This window comes from Azolla caroliniana, unplaced genomic scaffold, assembly GCF_043228905.1.
Source record: "Azolla caroliniana isolate FFs.n. ecotype wild unplaced genomic scaffold, voAzoCaro1.0.p SCAF_7, whole genome shotgun sequence".
NCBI lineage: Eukaryota > Viridiplantae > Streptophyta > Polypodiopsida > Salviniales > Salviniaceae > Azolla > Azolla caroliniana.
Window position 1 is genome coordinate 115,763 of NW_028230442.1, and position 20,112 is coordinate 135,874.

The window sequence follows — 20,112 nt, forward strand, 5'->3', positions numbered from 1 at the left end:
GACTTTTGTACACAATGACAGTACAACACATTCAAGTGAGATTTGTACACAATGAATGCTCCCACGATTAACTTCCCTTTAAAATGTAGCATCTACCATGATCATAATGTAGTCTCTCTTTTATCATCAAATTAAGTTACATATATCCAATTGTTATACTTTGTTAGCTTGTACTTTAAATTCCTACAATAACAATTCCATCAACCAAACTTTCACAATGCTGTAAAGATCAATGTACACCCTAAATTGTAAAAAGTAATCAGGTGGTGTTTGATTATGGGGGATGTGGTATGACTGGAGCATGAGAAATGGGTTCAGAAGCCCATTATGAGAGCTCAATAGGCAAGGTTCTTCTAAAGAAGACCAAGAGATCAGTATCACTTAGAAGATTAATGATATTACCGAAATTTGAATCCCAATAGATGGGTTAATAAAATCGTCAACCACTACAATATAGCTTACTTGCTAATTTTCCAAACATGAATACTTACCACCTTTTTACAAGGATAGATCAACTTCCAGAAAATAAATCATTTGGATACAAAAAGAGTGGAGACCATTTTGTAAGTTGCTCCTCAAAGCTTTAAGTATAATGTATTAACACTAGAGTGCCTTCTATTAATCAATACACGTATCAAAAGGTTGCCAGTAGTCAATGTAGACCAAGATTTCCTCATACAAGTAGCATCAAATATACTCCACATCGTAAAGGTAGCCGTCAATACTTAAACCGTTTCTCTATAACACTGTATGCAGGTATACTATTGACTGAAAAATAAAACAAACAACCATCAATGGTTACTGGAAAACAGATATAATACTTCAGTAAATGTGAAGATAAAACAATCATATATTAATTAAGGTTTCATGCATAACAAATTATTATTTGAAACATACTCAATGCAGATCCTAGTTTCAATTGATCCATCCCTCTTGCACTCCGTTATCAAAGGTCAAGTGATGATACCATATATAAATTTGAGAATAGAACCAGGTAACAGTTAAGAGTACCTGCGCCCCAGGATGCAAGAGTCGGAGGCCTGGACAAAATTTCCGATACAACTGTCTGAAAGTTCTGTAATGTCATATTCCTTATATCACTCACAAATCTGTTTATCGGTTTCCTGCACAAGACGCATTTACTTTCAAGAAGCTCCTTCCCTCGGAGAAATTAAATATGAAGACTTTTCCCAATCAAGGAAGCTGACTTTGGAATGTGGACGTGCGCAAAGACTCAAATGGTGACACAAACAGAACAAAAATTAGAATCATATAACTAGCAGGCTCAATTAAAGGATCAGAAGTCATTGAAACTAACATCTCAACTGTTCTAGAAGAGGAAAATTTCGCAAATAAAGAAGCCTCCATAAATAAATAAAGCCGATTTGAGTATTTCTCACCATTGCCTTCTTGTTTTCAAATTTTAGCATTCTCATTACACTGTCATCATGTTGTTACATTTTTCCATTCTTTCCGAAGCATCCAAAAGTGATCACATCCGCCTATTATAGACATCATTTGCCTTAATCACAGACAGAAGTTTCAAGATTGTGAGGGTACAAGTACAACAACATGAAAATACAGAAAGCTATTAAGCTTTCCATTATTATCAAAATTATTTTCAACATGTAGATTCACTGTCAAACTTCAGCAGCATGTGGTCAAATGTAAATTTGATGTAGATATAAGCGTAATACAGAATATGAGCGATTTTTCGAGCACTCAATATGAAATGAAATCAAATTGTGGTTTTCAGCTTTCCATCTTTAAATAAATTACTTTCAATATATATATACTAACTGTAAATTTATTCACCTAACCACTACTGCAAAATCATATTAACATGGAGATATAGAGGAGCTTGCAAAAAATTCGAATCAAATATACCTATGACCGTATGACAAAATTTGAGCAGCTATATCCTGAGCAGCAACTTCCTGCAGTAAGATTATACGTGTAAACACTAACAAATCAGTAATTCATTTGATTTGAAATCATTATAGGGGCCTCACCTTTGACTCTAAGCTCATTAAAACTGCTGATATTGTTGCATTCTTAGCTCGTTCAAACACACGTTGTGACACTGTTGTAAGCAGTTCAAAACTGGTCAAGGAACTAATGTCATCAAACTATAAGTTTCAACTACATATTGTGAAGTCAGTTTTTGTTCATAAAAATGGACTGTTGAAAATACATTGGATGCTAAGATGACTAAGAATAAAGAGCAATATGAAGGATCACGTATCAAAGGAGGACAGGCCTTCAAGGGATATAAAGTTAGATACGTTTTCCAAAAGTAGAAAAAGCAGGAAAAAAAAGGCGTGGATATGAAGATTTAGGTAGAGAATAAAGCTCATAATTTCTTCCTCCAATATCCAAATTTCAAAAGAAAAATTTTTATAAAGACAGAGTTTTCCAAAAATATCTTGCACGTCAAATTTGGTATTACAAAGGAGAAATAGTGATATAAAAAAGCACCCCATAAACTTGAGTATATTTTTTTAAAAAGCAAGAATAACAAAACCCAATCCTATAAATATGAGGGTATTCTTAGCCAGGGAGAGGAGGAACAAGAAGGTTAGAAGAAGTGAGAAGAGACTTAGTAGAAGAAAGAGAGAACAAGAAAAGACTATTATCAACTAGAGTCATTGAGATGTAGTTCTTTGGTCTTGTGGTTATTTTTAGAGTCTAAGAAGATTGTATTGTTTGCATAATAGTATATTGAAGTATTATTTTCCCTTACTATTCTTTCCTCTAACTTATCTCTCTTCATCACATACCTTTGCCTGGGGTTGCCACAGACATCAGTTCTTTGCACACAATATCTACAGCATCTGGAACAAACTGTGATCCCTGTTGTGCAAAATATGTATTTGGATCAAATGTTTCATAGAATCTATCTAAATGTCCATGTCTACACCCATTCATCAGAATAAATGAGTTACAATTTTTTGGTGCTCACTACCAAGCCCAAGTTCATGCAATATTCAGATATTTGGTTTCTACCCAGAAACAACCTATTATCTCACACTACTTTGTACATGTGATATGCTTTGAGCAGATATTTAAATATTGCGTTTATCTGGGGAAAACCTTTTAATAAAAAAGTAATCAAGAAAATGATTTAAATTATGGAGATTTTGGCATACAATGATGCTCACCGTACAAAAATGCACTCCAAATAGCCCTGTGTCTTTATAGATTGAGCTAAATGCCACGATAGAGCTAAATTGTTGGTATTTTCGTAAGACATGTCTATCTACAATCATGTTAATAATCAATATGAACATTAATGAATAGAATATCAAGAAAAGCATGTTGCATCAGTCAGAATTCACTTACACAACCATGTATACATGCCCTTTCCAGGGCCCCCAGTTGAGAATGATTCCCCTCCACCTAAAAGGAACTGACACTTCAAAGTTCAATGAACCATTCAGACTGGAAAATATTATACTTAGGACAACATGAATCGGCTATGACAGCAACTGGCACCTCACCTTCAAAACAGTCGCATGATTTGCAAGTTCCTCATTCTGCCAACCATCAGGAACTTCAAATGCTAGTGCAAAATGGGTAATCTATAGTAAGAAAATAATCTATTTCACATGAGTAGAATATGACAATCAATTAACTGACTGAAATGAAGAGGGCTTACGGCCATTTATATTTCATGGAAATATCACATAGTATATAAGGTTAGATAAACAACTCACAGGTGAATCATTTGACTGCCTCCAATCACCACCAATATACTCAAATTTTGGGACAGGAGTAGCTGTAATCATTGGAAGATCTGAAAATACTGGTTCAGCTATGGCAAGCAGATCAATATGGTTAACTCCAGATGCTGATAAAACCATTCGAGGGGCAGTAAAATTATTCTGCAAAAAACAAATCATAATTATAAAATTAAAGAATAGATGAATAAAAGGGCACTTGAGAAAGAAAGCTTGCATTTCAAATTAGTGTGACAAAACTAAACCCTATCACGTATGTGACCTACTTTATCTCTCTCTCTCTCTCTCTCTCTCTCTCTCTCTCTCTCTCTCTCTCTCTCTCTCTCTCTCTCTCTCTCTATCTATCTATCTATCTATCTATCTATATATATATATATATATATATATGGACTTTCAAAGCCCAATCTTCAGATAAAAACAAATGTTAGAGTGGAGATTGAAGATCGTATAATTCAGAATAAGGGAACATGTATAAAAAGCATTTCTATGAGCATAAACTTCATGTTCTTCTTTGTCTAGGGTAAGACACGATGAGCTTATAGGATTACAAACAGATCACTTGACATTTACTAAGGGAGAAAGTACATTATTGCACTTAGTAAACGGTTTTTATTTGAAGAACTTTGATGGCTTACATTAACAAACTCCCGTAGTATTCTCCCATTTAATGTAGATAGTGAAGATTCTGATGCTGAAAAACTTTTTGAGTAATCACCAGCATATCCTACTAAATGCAGATTGTCCATCAATAGAGATTGAGGATTCCTCTTCAAGGCTTCTACTTCATCTTTCATAATCAGCAACTGGAGCAGAAAAGTTTGACCTTCAAATACAAATCAAATCAGCTTAATAAACCTGTGAAGATACTTTTTGGCATATTACCTTTTCTTGGACTTCAGACTCTTCAAAAATGGAATTGCGCACACTATCGACAACAAGTTCAACGATATGAGGCAAAAATGTCTTGATCCCATGACTGATATACACCATCTGATCACGGGCTGACGTAAGACTCATTGATACTCCAATAGCTCGCAATTCTTCCAGAAACCGAGCACGTGAGCGGCTCTTGGTGCTTCCAAACACCATCTTTTCTAGCAAATGTGTGACTCCGTAGTTATTTGAGTCTTCGTATATACAACCAGAGTCCACGACAAGCCCAACGCTGACACAAGGACCCTACAGAAAACCTTCCCAAGTATAAGAGTCAATGCAAAAAACAAACCAAGTTGATTTGTAAGAAGTAGAGAAAAATACTCGGAAATTGCCAATTTTTCCATACTGAAGAATTCTCTGAGCCTATTCGTAGGCCACATGGAAGTGTAGTCATAGTAGTCTCAACTGGACCCAAGTAATCAGGTAAAGATGAGCATTCTTCTACTCCTTGCAAAGGGAACTTCATGGATGGGAATGTGCACGATCCCTCTGGACGTGAAGATGGCATTCCCTTATTTTTCCCACAATTCTCTATTTTAACTGTTACTAGACCTCTTTCCTTCAAATAGTTCATCTGCACCATCCAAGGAGAGAATCATATGTACAGCCCTGATTTTAAAACATAACCAAAAGATAATTGTATAGTTCTATGCAAATTGGGATGTATCTTCGTAAGAATGTGAATAAACTCCATAGGTTTCTTGGCTTGATGCGTATAAATCTACAAGAAAACCCCATGAATGTTGTGGTAGGAAATGGATGGTGAATAAATCAATGATAGGTTCTCCAAAAACCTTAGTTACACTGGTTTAATGCTGTTCTGTTTTATGAGCAAAGGATCTTGATTGAAACTTAGAGAGAAACTACTATGAGTTGAAAAGAAACACATCAGAATTGAACATTTTTCTACAATAAATTGGGGCTGTGCTAAGAACTTGAAAGTTCAATGAGGTATATTTTTCCCTTACAAGATACAATATGTGGAGAAAACAAATACTTCAGAATATTGAGAAATGCATTGCAAAACAGGCAAATGTCAGAAAAAGTCTAAGTGCCAATGTACATACATATGTAATATCATTATAAATCTACTTTTTTTGAACTTCTCCAGGAGTCTGCACTACTTATTTATATGTATGGCATATGATGGTATGATCCAGTTTTCATTCTTTATCTTCTTTTAAATCAATCAACTTAACGGTTTTTTGTCTCATTCGTGAAACACATTACAGCTGTTGACGTTTTTTATTGCCATATCGGGTGGTCCTAATACCATACATTGCAGACAAGACAGTGACACTATCTTCTATTATCACTGATTCTACAAAACTTTCGTCCAAAGTCACCCTTTTACAAAGAAGACATCCGATTCTTCTCACAATAGCAAAAGCATCATTATCATAGGTCTTTCAAAGAATACCATATAAGCAAGTCTTAAAACTCGATGAAAGACAGAATATAGAAATGCGTTTCAGCTCCATATCACAACCTCGTCATATAAGCAAGCAGCAGTATATTCCTTTCTCTTGTATTGCTAAATGTAAAACCACAGAGAGTAGGTTGTTACCGTGCAATGAGAATACGAATGACGCTGAGATAGTATTCTCAACGCCATGTCTGCAAAACAAAGCTACTAAGTGTAACCTTTGAGTGAAAGTCGAAGTCGCAGTCTGCAGTCTGCAGAGAAGAATAGGAGGACTCGTTATTTTGTATAGACCCATATACATAGTTTAGAGAGTTACTGGTTAAAAAACTAGTAGTATGTATGTATGTATATGTAGTGTTAGTTGGCTATGGACGGCCCCAAGCCCTTCCCGTTTGCCTTCGAAAGCAAATGGGTATCAATCAAATCTCATTGTCTGGACTGGACACATGCGTTTTTGGTAGGACAGCCAGTTCTAGTATGTGAGTTACTCTTACAACAACATTGATTAGTATGAGAGCTTGATCGATTGAGACCATACGGGAAACTTTATTTTTATCGTAGTATGTATCAAATTGAGTGTCAAGTTTTTTATTAACATTATGATATATATTCCATTGAGTTAGAAGTGTGTCGAGAGCATCTTACATGCATTGGCATCGTTGCCGACTTGTACAACTTTTTGTAAGCTTTTGGACAAGTTGGAGTGCTAATGAAGTGTTGAGCAATATAAAAAAAAGGTTTGGCATAAGTTGAGCAACAAACCAATAGTTTAAAGGTTTTCCTAACCGCCATATTGTCTCGCTTAACTTTCTCTTCATTCAATAGGTGTGCCCTAATTTGCAAGTCATTGGTAGTTTTAATTTTCTGCCTACCACTTCTCAGTTTTGTTTAATAACCTTTCTTATTATGCAAATTCTAACTAACTATATTTCAAAGTGAAATTGTTGTTGATTGCTAAAGCTTTTGGTAGAACGTTTTGTCAGCACTCAAGAAATATCATAACTTTTGGTCGGTAATTAAAGCCACAGATGGAGCTTTTCGTAAGCTATTGGGGCAACCAAGAGTGATAATGTCAAAGTTGAAATAGGTTGATCAAACCAAGAGTTTAAAGTTTTCTTATTACCATGTTCTTTATGGCATACCTTTCTCTAATTCAATAGGTGTGCCCTAGTTTGCAAGTGATTGCTAGTTTTAATTTTTACTCACCACTTATCTTCGACTGGCCATTGCATATGCTTTTTAAGTTGTGGTCAACATTTAATACTCACTTTTGCAATGTCATAACAACTCAACTATGTGGTAAATTGGATTATAAAACATTGGGTCCTTTTTACATTTTCATGTAAATAAACTTGGTAGGTTTTTGACTCGCTTCTTCTTCCATGCATTTGTATCCACAATGTGTCTAATACAATGCTCTTGGAGCCTTATTACCCATTTTCTCTTCCCTATCACCAAATCATTACACCCATTTGGTTGTACATGAAGGCAAGAGGAGTTTGATGTAGAAAAGTCATAGATTCTTGACGAGCACAATGATAACTACAATATCTTGAGTCATGAAAGGACTGCCTTCTTCTAAAGCCACCTGGGAACTAGCCAACCCCCCTCGACGATGTGCGTAAGGCTTAATATGCCATGTTAGTGACCTCTAAAGGAAGGTACACTCATGTGCATAATTTGTATTTAATCAAGTATAATATATCCAATCATTATTTGTGTATTTGTGTGCACGAGATGAATTTGCATTAGGTACACTCATGTGTATCTTTTTATTTCAACAAATAAAAACAACACCCTTAGGCTTATGAGATTCCAATATTTTAGAAATTCTAGGGTTTCTTTGTTGGTTTATTGTCAACTTAAATACCAATTTATTTACCTGTAGGTCTAATGTTCTTGAATAGAATAATGCCTTCAAAATCAATATCAATGTCCAATATCAATCATAAAGTTTGGGTCTAGATAGATCATGGCTCCTAGTCGCACACATTGTTTACGAATTACAATATATTCAACCAACTGCAAAAGCATGATTTTGATCCTTGGCACTTTGTCTAGAAATTTTGTATATTTACATTTTCAAAATTCATCCCACCTTCAACTATAGCAAATTGTGAATGGAATATAGATTAACAGCTTATGGAGACAAGCTCAAGCCTTGACCATTAATCCCTAATGTTAGGACAATGTGCAATGTTAGAAGATTATGAGCATATGAAGTCTAAGAATGTCCATCTCAATAATCATTGGAGATGTTGATTGATACATAATGCTACACCATCACATAGACTTCTGTCCCAAATAACAATCCTAAGAAAAAATAATTTCCATCCACTAGTTGAATGTTCTACATTGTTTGTGCATGCCACAATGTCAGAAAATGTAAGAGACCCGTAATTTCAATTTTCTACACTACAACCAAGAAATTGTGCACATAACTTAATCCACATTATTACAACTTTCGTCTTACATGGAACATATCTCTAAAGCCAGATCCATGAAGATTGGCTGGTTGGCAATGAAGTTAGAACTCTACATCCAACTTCACTCAACTCATGGGAATCCAAGATTTTTCTTGAGGTTTAAAAACCCATCTCTATCTAAGCATGGGCTAAAGAAACCACTTTCTTCCAAGCTAGTCTCTCAGAGATCCTCCTCCACCAGGCCCGCACATTCTACCTTGAATGAAACAACTCCGCAACCTCTGGCTTCGGCACAACATTCTGGAGGAAGGGCAAGTGTGTGAGATCCGCAAGACCAAATAAGTCTCCAACAAGATAAGGTGTTGTTCTCAACCTCTCCTCGTATATATCTAACACTTTATCAAACTTCGGGAGGTTGGGCTCCACAATAGAGAGGTCCACCGGTAGCCCTCTCATTGGTCACACAAAGAGTTGATAGAAGAAGGGTTGAAGTGCGGGAGTGAAGTTTTGAGACTCCACCTCAAGCCAAGCCATTGCTTTGTCAACGCCCTCTCTTCCAAAGTACTGCCACAGAGGGGTGTCCCTTCGTCCTTGTTCTTGTCAGGTACATACCGCACTATGGCTCTTGATTCTGCATGAACTTTTGTTTTTTAGTTTATCTATCTTAAGTCTACATATATTTGAACATGCACATAGTAAGACTATCTACGTATTCTCTGTCTTAGGCACAAAAGCTCCCAACATGCTATTCGCTTATCCACAGTAAATCCCGAGCCAACACTCGTTCTATATGGCTCACTTCAGTTTATGTATATGTGCCCGAATCATATTCGGGAAAACGTGTTAAGACAGCCATATACACACATATGGACATGGATATGGGGAAATGCAAAAATCTTAACCCGTGCCATGAGAACACGGAACGAGGTTCACATAATAGAAGAGGTTATCATATAAGGTGATGTGTATATGGACATGGATATGGGGAAATGCAAAAATCTTAACCTGTGCCATCAGAACACGGGCGGGGTTCACATAATAGAAGAGGTTATCATATAAGGTGAAATCTCCATCTTGAAGCACGGGAACCACAGCAAAAGGCTGAGGGAAAAAAACATTATATGCTAGGGTTAGAACTTAGAATTATAGATCGAGAATTCCTTTAGAATTTCATTTTAGGAAAAACACCAAAAACTATGGAGGTGTAAATATTGGCAATTTCTTAAAACTTAAAAGAAAGAGTGGTTTGCTAAAGATATACATATATATGTATGTATGTATGTATTAGACAGAAAGTAAAACAGAGAGAGAGACGTACGTACTTGGTGAGAAGAAGTGGAGGATGCGTTCCCGAGCTGTCCCCAGTGGAAGGCCTTCAGGCACTGATGGCACCGACCATCCCTACCGCATGACCATCGATGACAGTGAGTAGATGAAATTCCTCTTGCAGATTGAATGCATGTATGTATGCGTGCGTGGAAGTATATCTGGGTGCCATAATCAATTCTGCACATGCTTTCCATATAGGGTACAGGAAAGTTGTCCAGAAGAAACTTCACTTACAGAAGCTTGTATTAGCCCAGGTACCTTACCTCTTCCTCTCTCCTTACCTTTGATTCAATACTTTCATGTAAAAAAGCACAGGTTTTCATCTTCTACATTCTATGCTATTGTCTGTGCTATGAGGTAATATATATGCACGATTTGTGTATAAATGTGGGTTTATGGCAATTTTTTTTTTCTTTTTGAATCTTTCTCATCCAAAGTCCTTTGAACCATTGTTTCAAGTCACCCCCCTTCCCTATTTATTCCTTATAAGATGTCTGATTGCGTAAATCTCTTGCTTTTGTCAATAGCCTTAGAAAATTATCTTGTTTCAAAGTATTTGTCTGTCATGAAGAAGGACAACCATTTAGAGTTTTATTTGTTGGAATGTCTTCAAGTTGCACTTAAAAGAAGTCATCAGAGTTGGGTGAAACCTTATGAACTTGACTAACAGTGTCACTCATCTTGTGGAATAGCATTATCTAGTCTAACAGTTGAGAAAAGTAAAGAAATTTCTTCATTTCTATTACGAAATTGATTTTATAGTATTCCATGGTTTAACTTATTCAACTTATGCTGTTGATAATTAATAACTGTCGACAAACCTCATGATAGAAAGTTTTGTGAATAATGATACATACATGCATAAAATGGGCTAGCACCTCATAAATTATACAAATCCTCAATAAATAACACAGGATCATAACTAACTTCTGGTTTCACATTCCCAAAGTGAAGATACTTCTTTGGTTGTATTTATCAAGTCTTGATATTTGAGATCATGTGAAAACTTTCACACGAAAGCTTAATGAATTGCAACATACAGAGGTACAATCTGTGTAAAGGGAGATGTTTATGCACAATTGTAAATCCATACTGTCATAACCTGGTCCCTGACGTAATAACTTGCCAGTGTGCCTTTCTTTTAACTGTCTTCAAAGTAATATTGCTTCCTTGCAACAATTAGATTGATATTGCGTTTCAATTTTTTTCCTCGTGCAATTTTTTATACTTGAACAACTTTAAAAACCAGGCTTCACAAGTAACTTTATTTAGGTGTCTCAAAACAATATATTGCCTCTTTGGGAAAGTGCTAAATAGAAACACACTGTTTTTGTTCAACTTTCTGCCACAAGTGATGTTTAGTGATTACATTTGTTTCTTGTGGTTGTATTCCTATGCCTTTGCCCCAAAATTGTCTTTTTAAACTTCATTTTTCAATATTGAGTTTTTGCTTTTGGAGCCAGGGAAAATTGGTTCCTTTTCTGGGGGCACATTACTCTTCGGCATTGGTATCATGAAGACATGTCACAAATTATTTCATGCAATTTGACAAATCTTCCACATTTGAGTTGGAGATTTGCAAAAATGATTACACTTGTTTGCATTTTAGTTATATGATCTCCCTCCAAATTTGTGTCTTTTTAAACATCATTTTTAGATATTGTGTTTTTGCTTATGGAGCCATGCATACGACTGTCCAATTTAACTTCAGCAGATTGTTGAATCTTGCATAAGTATACTTTTTGTCCGAAAAGTGAGTTTGGATGAAGCTGATGTCTTTGAGAGGTACCTTGTATGTGTACACATTTGCAATTGTTTCTCATGAATTTCCCTTGCCTGAGTTTGCTTGTACTCTTTTTAGTCTCCATCATAGCTGAGGTAACTGTTATTTTCTGAAGATATGATTGCAACTTGGTTCTTTTGTTTGTTCTATGGGCCTGACAGCATGCACCTACTGTTGGGCATGGGTTGGTAATTTAGGTTTGTCCATTCTATGCAAGATGAAGTTCATTAACTTGCAAATTTTGTACCGTTTCTTGTAATTTGTCTTTGTCCTTCAATATTTTTCTAGTCTGCTCTAAGTGTAATAGATAGAGCCTTAGTGGCTTTGTGGTGTTGAATTTTGCATAGTTTCTTTTTCTCTGAATTTTAACGAACATTATATATTAGATATTGTTTTCTCATCTCTTTTAATGTATAAGTGACATTTATGATCTTTTGCACACCTGAATAATGACCTCACAGAAATACCTTTCTATGCAAGTGAAACTCAGAGAACAGTGACAAGATGGCTGCCTTATATGATACCATCCTGGTTAATGCACAAGAAATGACTAATATATGTACAATGTAGAGCACCATTTTGAAATGTTTACAAGGAAATCATAAAAGTCCAAATATCAGGAAAGGTTAATTGAGAAATTCATATGCAAGAGGGGTAGAATAATTTATTGAATTGCTGCAGTTATCATTTGACAAGGACACAACTTGGATAGTTGAAGTCATTAGGTGTTCCTCTGAATTTGAAATTGACATGTTTAATTAGATAACATGGTAATATTGACCACAATAGTTAGCATCCAAAAACAATATAACATTTACTCTTTACTATATATTGAGCCCTCATCTCCCTTTTTGCTACTCATTCATCAGTCTCCGATATCTTTGTTGCGCCTGTATTCATCATCTAGCCCCAAACCTTAGAGGTTTTATTTCAGCTTTAGAGATTTATTTTCTCTCCACATGAATGAGGATTACCCTGTAACATGACTGTAGTATAATTTACAACTAGATGATATTTCAGAGCTGGAGTTATTGTTAGCTTATGTAGGGGAAACAGCGGGAGGAAATTGGTTGGCTATGTCTTTCCAATGTTGTGGAGAAGGTTAAGAATCATAAGCTCGAGGTTGTGAATAAGTTGCAATCAAACTTTAGGAGATTTTTTACTAGTAGTAAAATAGTATTAGAGTCTAACAACTTAGTAAGCAAAATATAAGGAAACATAGACCAAAGAAAGGAAAGGGGGTTGCCACTCGACCATCCCCTAGTGATGGCGTGAGACAAATCTGAACCCCCTCCACCATACCATCAGGCAATGATGTGAGTTGTACGTTGGGTTCTGGAGAGCCTTAACACTTCTCCAAACTCACTCGCATAAGCTAGGTGTTCAAGTAGGGTCATGGCATCATCACCCTCGTATGAAGATTTGCAAGGTGTGCAATGAAAACATAATGGATGAATACCATTTCTCATATGCTCAGCATATAAGGTAATTCATGAGAAGTATGATGACTTATTAGAGGGTCATTTTAATTTTAGTGCTATACTCATCCCCACAAAGAAGAATGAGCACAAATGTGCATGCATTATTTTCAGAGAGTTTTTACTAGATAGTAGTAAGCCCCCTTTTAGGGAGGAGTCACATAGAAAATGGTATGTTTATTTGGTTCCATAGGTCAAAATCGGCTACCTTGTGGTTGATAAAAATTCTCTCTCTCTCTCTCTCTCTCTCTCTCTCTCTCTCTCTCTCTCTCTCTCTCTCTCAGGAGATGGAGCTCTAGCAAGGAGACTCATCAATTATGCAATTTTTTCCCCCAAAAAAATTGCGACCCTGAATATCAAATGCTATTGCAATAATCCACTTCATATCACATCCGAGTTTGATTTTCCTAGTTAGATCCTAACCTTCTTAACCTCTCTTGTTTGCATGCAGCATGTCAACCATCATGTTGATTCAGCAGTAACAATTTGCTATAAGGCCTTATAATGAAAGAAACCTTACCATAAGCAAGGAATGGTTGACAATAAAGAAACATTTTTGTCAACAGTAAAAATTTTAACTTTGGCATTGTGAGGAGCTTACAGCACAGTTTTCAGTGGTTTTTAATGAGTTGAACTTTCGTGCATGTTGCAGACCATTTTCCATCTTATTAAGGCCGTTGAAGTAGTTTTAAGGGCTATTAAAGGGGAGGATATACCTAATCTTACAATCGCTGCTTGTGTCTCTGGAGGGGCAGCGATTCTCAGTGGGACTATGGGTATGTTTCAGCAAAGCAATGAAGTGTTGAAAATTTCATTATTCATGAGGAACATTCGATGTATGTGACAACATCTTGATTTGGCTTTTCTATATTTGAAGGCTTGAGACAAACCTCTTCAAAGATCTTGCAGATCTTCCTGTTTATGACATGTGTCACTCTCATGCTAGCATTTATACCTCTGCTTTCAGGCCAACTTTACTTAAAGGTATGGATTGGGAAGTGGGAAACCCTTATAATAGTAGCTTTGGATTTGGAAAATAATCTTTACGTTTTAGTTAATTCACATACAATTTCTAAGCTAAATTCTTGTGTTCCTAGATTTCAGGGTCTTTACAGAATACTGAAAATTTTCAACTTCTAATTTTTAATGGTCTGGAGATTGCACAAGAAATTATTGGTATGTAATGAGTTTTGATAGATTTTCTATGTTCATTTCTCTGTTTTGGAACTACCAAGTGAATGATCCACTATCTTCATTGCAGCAGATACATCTGAAATGATTGAAATGCACTGATTATTTTCTCTTTCTTTCAGGGGTGGTTGTGCAAATTTTTGAGGTTTTATCCGGTCTTTCTCTGTTACATCTTCTTTCACGAAAGAGAACTTAAGACTTCTGGAACTGCACATTTGATAATGAGTCTTTATCAACTCCATGATCACAATATTGAAATTGGCAAACACAACATTGAATCATTGTTTTCATATCCTACAATGCGTTATGGTCTTTATAATCTGTAGTGCCTATTAATACAAATAACAAGTCTTGATGCACCTTTGCAACTATGTCAGAACCAGGTTTTTCTGTGTGTGAACTTCAATCTTGTCTGACAAATTCATGGTGAGATCTCAAGTGTTTAACTTCATTAGATTAAGAAATAATATGACAGGATATGATGATATAGCAAACCTGAAGGTTATTACATGTCTGCATGCTGCTCCCCTGCTCCCCATTTAATCCATTTAATCCCAACAAAATCGCATGCATAAACAACCCGAAAAGACCGAGGAAGTACGGAGAGTTGTATTCCGAGAAGAAATACCTTTTAGACAGAAAAATGTGCCCACTGTACAGCCGCAAACACCTTCTGTAAACTTACCTGCAAATGCAGAAAATGAGGTTGGAAATGAATAGCCAGCCTTTGCCAATAATGATGAGCCACCAAATGTGCAGGAACAGCTAGAACAGCAAGCTGTGAATGCTGATTTGCAGGCTGAAATGCCTGGACTGCAAATTGAAAATGATGATTTGCAGGCTCAACAGCTACCAAACAATGAGCATTGGGTTAGGAGATCATCTAGAGTTACTAGACAGCCTGAAAAATTTGTTCCTGATGCAAACAGTGTGGATGATTATGTCATGGTGACTGATTGTGGCGAACCATCTTGCTTTAAGGAAGCAATGGACAGACAGGACAACAAGAAATGGTATAAAGCCATGTTGTCAGAGATGGAATCTCTTGAGAAAAATGACACTTGGGATTTGGTGCAGTTGCCTAAAGGGCAGAAAACACTTCCATGCAAATGGGTTTATAAAATGAAGGTCATTTCTGATTCCTTGCCAAAGTACAAAGCAAGATTGGTTGCAAAAGGATACAAGCAGGAATATGGAGTTGATTTTGATGAGATCTTGTCTCCTGTAGTCAAGATGACTACATTAAGAATCATTTTGGGCTTAGTTGATATGGAACTCATACAGATGGATGTGAAGACCGCCTTTTTACATGGTGATCTGCATGAAGACATATATATGCAGCAGCCTGAAGGTTTTGTGGCTAAAGGCAAAGAGAAGATGGTTTGTAAGCTCAAAAGGAGTTTGTATGGGTTGAAACAAGCACCAAGAGAATGGTATCATAAATTTGATGCATTTATGCAGTCTCAAGGTTTTCGTAGAAGTCAAGTGGACCACTGCTTGTACACCAAGAAGGCAGGAGATGGCAGCCTGATTATCTTGATTTTGTATGTTGATGATATTTGAGTGCTGGCAAGGATATTCATGCCTTGGATTCATTGAAGCAAAGCCTTCATGGCCGCTTTGATATGAAGGATCTTGGTGATGCAAATCACATCCTTGGCATGCGAATACTCCGAAACCGATCGAAAGGGGTACACTTTCTATCTCAGCAGGAGTATATCTCTAAGGTTTTGCAGCGTTTCAATATGGAGGGGGAGAAAACAATTGGGGTTTCATTGCCTCCATATTTGAAACTCAGTGCAGAAGACAGCCCTACATCTGATGATGAGAAGGCTGAAATGGCTAAGGTTCCATATGCTTCAGCCGTTGGCAGTTTGATATATGTGATGGTTGCTACCCGCTGTGATATTGCCTTTGCAGTGGGAGTAGGTAGTAGGTACATGGCAAATCCCGGCAAAAAGCATTGGGAAGCGGTGAAAGGTATTATGAGATACCTCAAAGGCACAAAGGACTTGGGCATTTGCTTTGGAAAGCAAAAGCCATCTATCGTTGGTTTTACGGATGCGGACTATGCTGGTCACGCAGACTGCAGGAAGTCTACTTCTGGGTATGTGTTTACTTTCACAAGAGGTGTGGTCTCTTGGATCTCCAGACTACAGAAGTGTGTTGCATTGTCTACTACAGAGGCAGAGTATGTTGCTGCCACTGAGGCATGCAAATAGGCTTTATGGCTTTCATATCTAGTGAGAGATCTTGGCATTACAGAGTTACCTATTCTTCATTGTGACAGCCAGAGTGCTATCAAGCTAGCTCGAAATCCCGTCTTTCATGCAAAGACGAAGCACATAGAGGTGAAGTATCACTTCATCAGAGATGTACTTGACAGCAAGAACATTGAGCTTGTCAAAGTACATACAAATAAATAATAATCCTGCAGATCTTCTCATGAAGGGTCTTCCAGCTGAACGATTTGCCCATTGCCGACAGATGATGGGTGTTGGATAGATGTATGTAGTTCAGCTTTGTATATACTTGGACTTAGTTGACTTTTTTTTTTCTTCTCACGGCACATTGCCTTTAGGTGGGAGGTTGTTGGGAATAAAGGGCCACTGTGCCTTTTATTAGTGCACGAGTGTGAACGCTTTCGTAGCACACTTTTGACTTGGGTGAAACTGTCTTGAAACTATCTAGAGATGAGGTTTGGATGTTGTCTAATGTGATACTAGTTTATTTTTCTCTGAACAATTGAGAATCTGGATTGTTACTTTCTTAAAATTTGATAACCTGGAACTGCCTAATTTCGTTCAGGTGAAAGATCAGACTTGCTTTTTATCTCATTTATCTCAGTTTCAGCTGTCAAAGCTGATATTCCCTCTTGGATGTGTATCAAAGGTTAGTTCCATTGATTATTTGATATTTGATGGACATATAAAATAGATAGATGTCTGCCCAGTGTTTGTCTTCGATGAGAGAACCAAGGAGGTCGTTGTTGCCTTGGAATGGGGAGACAAATAAAACCAAAGGTTCTTCTCTACAGGGCAGGGCAGGACAGCAGGAGGTTTCCTAGCCGAGAACAATTAACAAGTGCTTTGAGTGAAGCACAGGGTAGTGGGTTCTCCCAATTAGGCAATTGGGCCACATAATTTATAGAGGACAACTCTAGATCTAAGATCTAGTGGGAAAGGCCTATTTGACTGGCGAGCTGCCTGCATCCTGCCATGAGCATATGTACGAGGTGGATTAACTTGAGGCGTGGAGAGGAGAGGAAGGGTTGGTGTTTTTGGAAGAGGTGAGATCTTCTGTAACTTACATGTACTATACCTACTAATTTGAAGAGTGGAGCAACCGTCTCCCGTGTTGTGTCTTTAATTTTGTCCCTGTTTGACTTTGTTTTTCTCGTAATTTGATGGTGTAGGATCCCTTGGTCTTAAGGGATAATTAGGTTAAACTTGCAAACTGTGATTGAGCTGGGAGGATATCATGACATACAAGAATATATATTGTAGCTCTGCATTCATAAGGGGTCTGTTCCAAGATTTGGCCTATCCTCTTTTCTTTCTTCCCACCTGATTCAGAGCACTGTATGATTAAGGAGGCACCATGTGATTAACTGAGCAACATGCAGGATTGAAGAGCAACATATAATGTGGCATCGTTTTAGATCATTGTTTGGGACTCGAAGGGTTGGATATGTAAGTATTTATGCTCAACTATCCTTGAGCTTTCCACACGCTGTATGCAGGCTATGAATATCAAACATCCAAATGGCTAAAGTATGGCGCCGTATTGCTCACAGATCCAATTTACGCCAGTTGACATTCCTTAATGCAGCCTGCTCAATTGAGAAATTTTCTTTCTGCTTTAGACATTTTTCTTGCTATGGATTAATCGGAAGTATTAACAATTACATACAGATGGATCGAGAAGTCTGCAAGATGAACGCTGCAACCTCCCTCCACGTATTTGGTACATGACAGGTAAGTGCGAGAGTGCCTAAACACACATTACAGCAAAGGGATGGTAAGACAAGGTAGCATGATATTGCTTGTAAAGGTGCTCCGGAGACTGAATTCATGTATAACGTTTGGATTAGACAAGTTAGTTCCGTAAGCCAGCACCCACTGCTGTTTGAAAGTGACCTTATAACATTACCGTTCGCCTACTGCATGTGAACTCCTCAAGCACCCATTTCTCACCATAGCCAAAAGGTTGCATCACCTCTGGCAAACCTAAGCACTCATTTCTCACCATAGGCCCATAGGTTGTTTCGACTCTGGTAAACCTTATTGGCGATAGGCTTTGGAACTTTAAACACTAATTAGGACTTTTCCACAGTTACAAGAGTTTTGGAAATAAAGAATGTCAGAAAGATGTTGAAATAATGAAAATTTTAGTCGGCTCTCAACACACCATGTGGCTAGATTTGATTCGAAAGGACTGTATGGATATTGCAATACTAGCTCAAAGACCTGTATGGATTAATGGGAAGTATGTACCGACGACAATTAAAGATGGATCAAGAGAAGTCTATGTCACAACCTCCCTCCAGCATGTAGTTAGAAGTAGAACAGTAAAAGATCCAGACAGAACGCTGGAATAATGATCAAGAGTATATTTGTTTTTTTTTTGTATTATTTTTTATGATGTATGTGGAGTTACAGTAAGAGGGTACATATGGAGCAAAATGTGATATAAATATGTTACAATATACAACGACTTGAGAGGGGTACAGGTCCAACAAAAGAATCATCAAAAGAAAGAATAGAAAAAACCGTATGGTTGGGTTATGATCAGAAGTTATTTCCAGCAACTTAATGTGGAGAAATATGGGCTGGCCAGAGAACCACTCAATGCTAGTGCTCCTCATGAGGAGCTCTAAGAGACATTTGGAATAAGGAAAGGGCGTTTGCATGCAACTGTTGTGTTTGAGACTGTTATATTGTTATTGCATATGGTAGCCCCTGGATACACCTTAGTTTGGCCGAGTGCGTCAACAGCATACCTTTGCACCAAATCAAGGGTGGAGTAAAGTTGTGTCATGACAGCGCCGACCTCGCCTGCTTAAAAACAGGAAGCAACCTCCGCGATGAGATTAAAGAATTGATGAATAGTGACATTCTTATAATTATTATTATAGCTGGCAACAATTAATTATTAGAAGAGATTGAATCTACGGCATGAGTACTAACTTGTTTGGGCCTTATTCAAGTCAATGATGGTGATGCTATTGACAGTCTTATTCAATGCAGCCCACGTTGAACTCAGAAGTTGCAGTATCGAATCGGCTGCACTAGCAGCTCCATAACTTTGGAGGGTACTATTGAATTTTGTCAGCACTTGCTTGAATAGTGCAGTCACGTTTCCCTCGTATTGAATCACCTGCTTCCCGGAGACCACAGATGGCTAATGAACACCTATATTTAGAGACAAGACAATGCATGGCCATCAGAGGAGCACAACCACCCCATACTCATTTCCTTAGGTAATCTCGCCGTATTAGAAAAAGAAGAAGCAGCTAGTTGGTATGAGTTGTGACAAATAGGACATGGGGTATCACATTCTTCCATGCATAGTGCTTCTTTAATTGAATGACAGTGTAGATCTTGGGTACCTTGAGAAAACACAGCCACAATGCATACACTGATGAGCAAAAGGGTGAGCACACACGATGCGAATTGTTCTAGGAACTGCTTCCAATTGACGCCAGTTAGACTCTCCATGACATCGATCCCTACAATGACCAGACCAAAGGTTCCCACAAGAATGATCTATATCCATTCACGTACGTACACATGAATATTAG

At 37.3% G+C, this 20,112-nt stretch overlaps 2 protein-coding genes and 1 long non-coding RNA gene across 8 annotated transcripts; 1 reads left to right on the forward strand and 2 right to left on the reverse strand.

Annotated features, from left to right (window-relative positions):
- Window positions 1-403: 403 nt before the first annotated feature.
- On the reverse strand, window positions 404-6,364 carry LOC147861382 (putative mitochondrial-processing peptidase subunit alpha-1, mitochondrial). Of its 6 annotated transcripts, none has more exons than XM_087321942.1 (13): window positions 6,244-6,364; window positions 5,023-5,250; window positions 4,623-4,919; window positions 4,376-4,543; window positions 3,717-3,884; window positions 3,501-3,581; window positions 3,348-3,399; window positions 3,150-3,259; window positions 2,781-2,853; window positions 2,013-2,083; window positions 1,888-1,937; window positions 1,012-1,124; window positions 404-768 (listed from the first exon to the last, which is right to left on the reverse strand). In XM_087321942.1, exons 1-13 carry the CDS (start codon window positions 6,289-6,291, stop codon window positions 719-721), a joined length of 1,509 nt encoding a protein of 502 aa, XP_087178068.1. In that variant the 5' UTR covers window positions 6,292-6,364; the 3' UTR covers window positions 404-718. The 6 variants fall into 6 exon arrangements, with proteins under 6 accessions (XP_087178068.1, XP_087178069.1, XP_087178067.1 ...); XM_087321943.1 differs by having other exon boundaries at window positions 3,162-3,259; window positions 6,244-6,363; XM_087321941.1 differs by having other exon boundaries at window positions 3,162-3,259; window positions 3,343-3,409; window positions 6,244-6,363.
- Window positions 6,365-9,829: 3,465 nt separating this feature from the next.
- Window positions 9,830-14,668, forward strand: LOC147861383 (jagunal-like protein). Its single transcript, XM_087322168.1, has 6 exons — window positions 9,830-9,952; window positions 10,056-10,111; window positions 13,771-13,894; window positions 13,996-14,102; window positions 14,216-14,294; window positions 14,432-14,668. Exons 1-6 carry the CDS (start codon window positions 9,871-9,873, stop codon window positions 14,503-14,505), a joined length of 522 nt encoding a protein of 173 aa, XP_087178294.1. The 5' UTR covers window positions 9,830-9,870; the 3' UTR covers window positions 14,506-14,668.
- A 4,246-nt stretch (window positions 14,669-18,914) lies between these two features.
- On the reverse strand, window positions 18,915-20,045 carry LOC147861384 (uncharacterized). Its single transcript, XR_015529999.1, has 3 exons — window positions 19,921-20,045; window positions 19,499-19,723; window positions 18,915-19,366 (listed from the first exon to the last, which is right to left on the reverse strand). It is a non-coding gene; the product is annotated as an uncharacterized LOC147861384 (long non-coding RNA).
- Window positions 20,046-20,112: the final 67 nt, after the last annotated feature.

What these genes read in the sequence shown, in the direction of transcription:
- LOC147861382 (XM_087321940.1), bottom strand. Translation starts at nt 6,291, where the DNA reads ATGGCGTTGAGAATACTATCTCAGCGTCATTCGTATTCTCATTGCACG. An exon ending in AGTCTGAAGTCCAAGAAAAG is followed by an intron (nt 4,544 to 4,622) that starts GTAATATGCCAA and finishes TTTCTGCTCCAG; the next exon opens with TTGCTGATTATGAAAGATGA. An exon ending in ATTTTGTCATACGGTCATAG is followed by an intron (nt 1,125 to 1,887) that starts GTATATTTGATT and finishes CGTCTTGTGCAG; the next exon opens with GAAACCGATAAACAGATTTG.
- LOC147861383 (XM_087322168.1), top strand. Translation starts at nt 9,871, where the DNA reads ATGCGTTCCCGAGCTGTCCCCAGTGGAAGGCCTTCAGGCACTGATGGC. An exon ending in GATTCTCAGTGGGACTATGG is followed by an intron (nt 13,895 to 13,995) that starts GTATGTTTCAGC and finishes CTATATTTGAAG; the next exon opens with GCTTGAGACAAACCTCTTCA. An exon ending in CAGGCCAACTTTACTTAAAG is followed by an intron (nt 14,103 to 14,215) that starts GTATGGATTGGG and finishes TTGTGTTCCTAG; the next exon opens with ATTTCAGGGTCTTTACAGAA.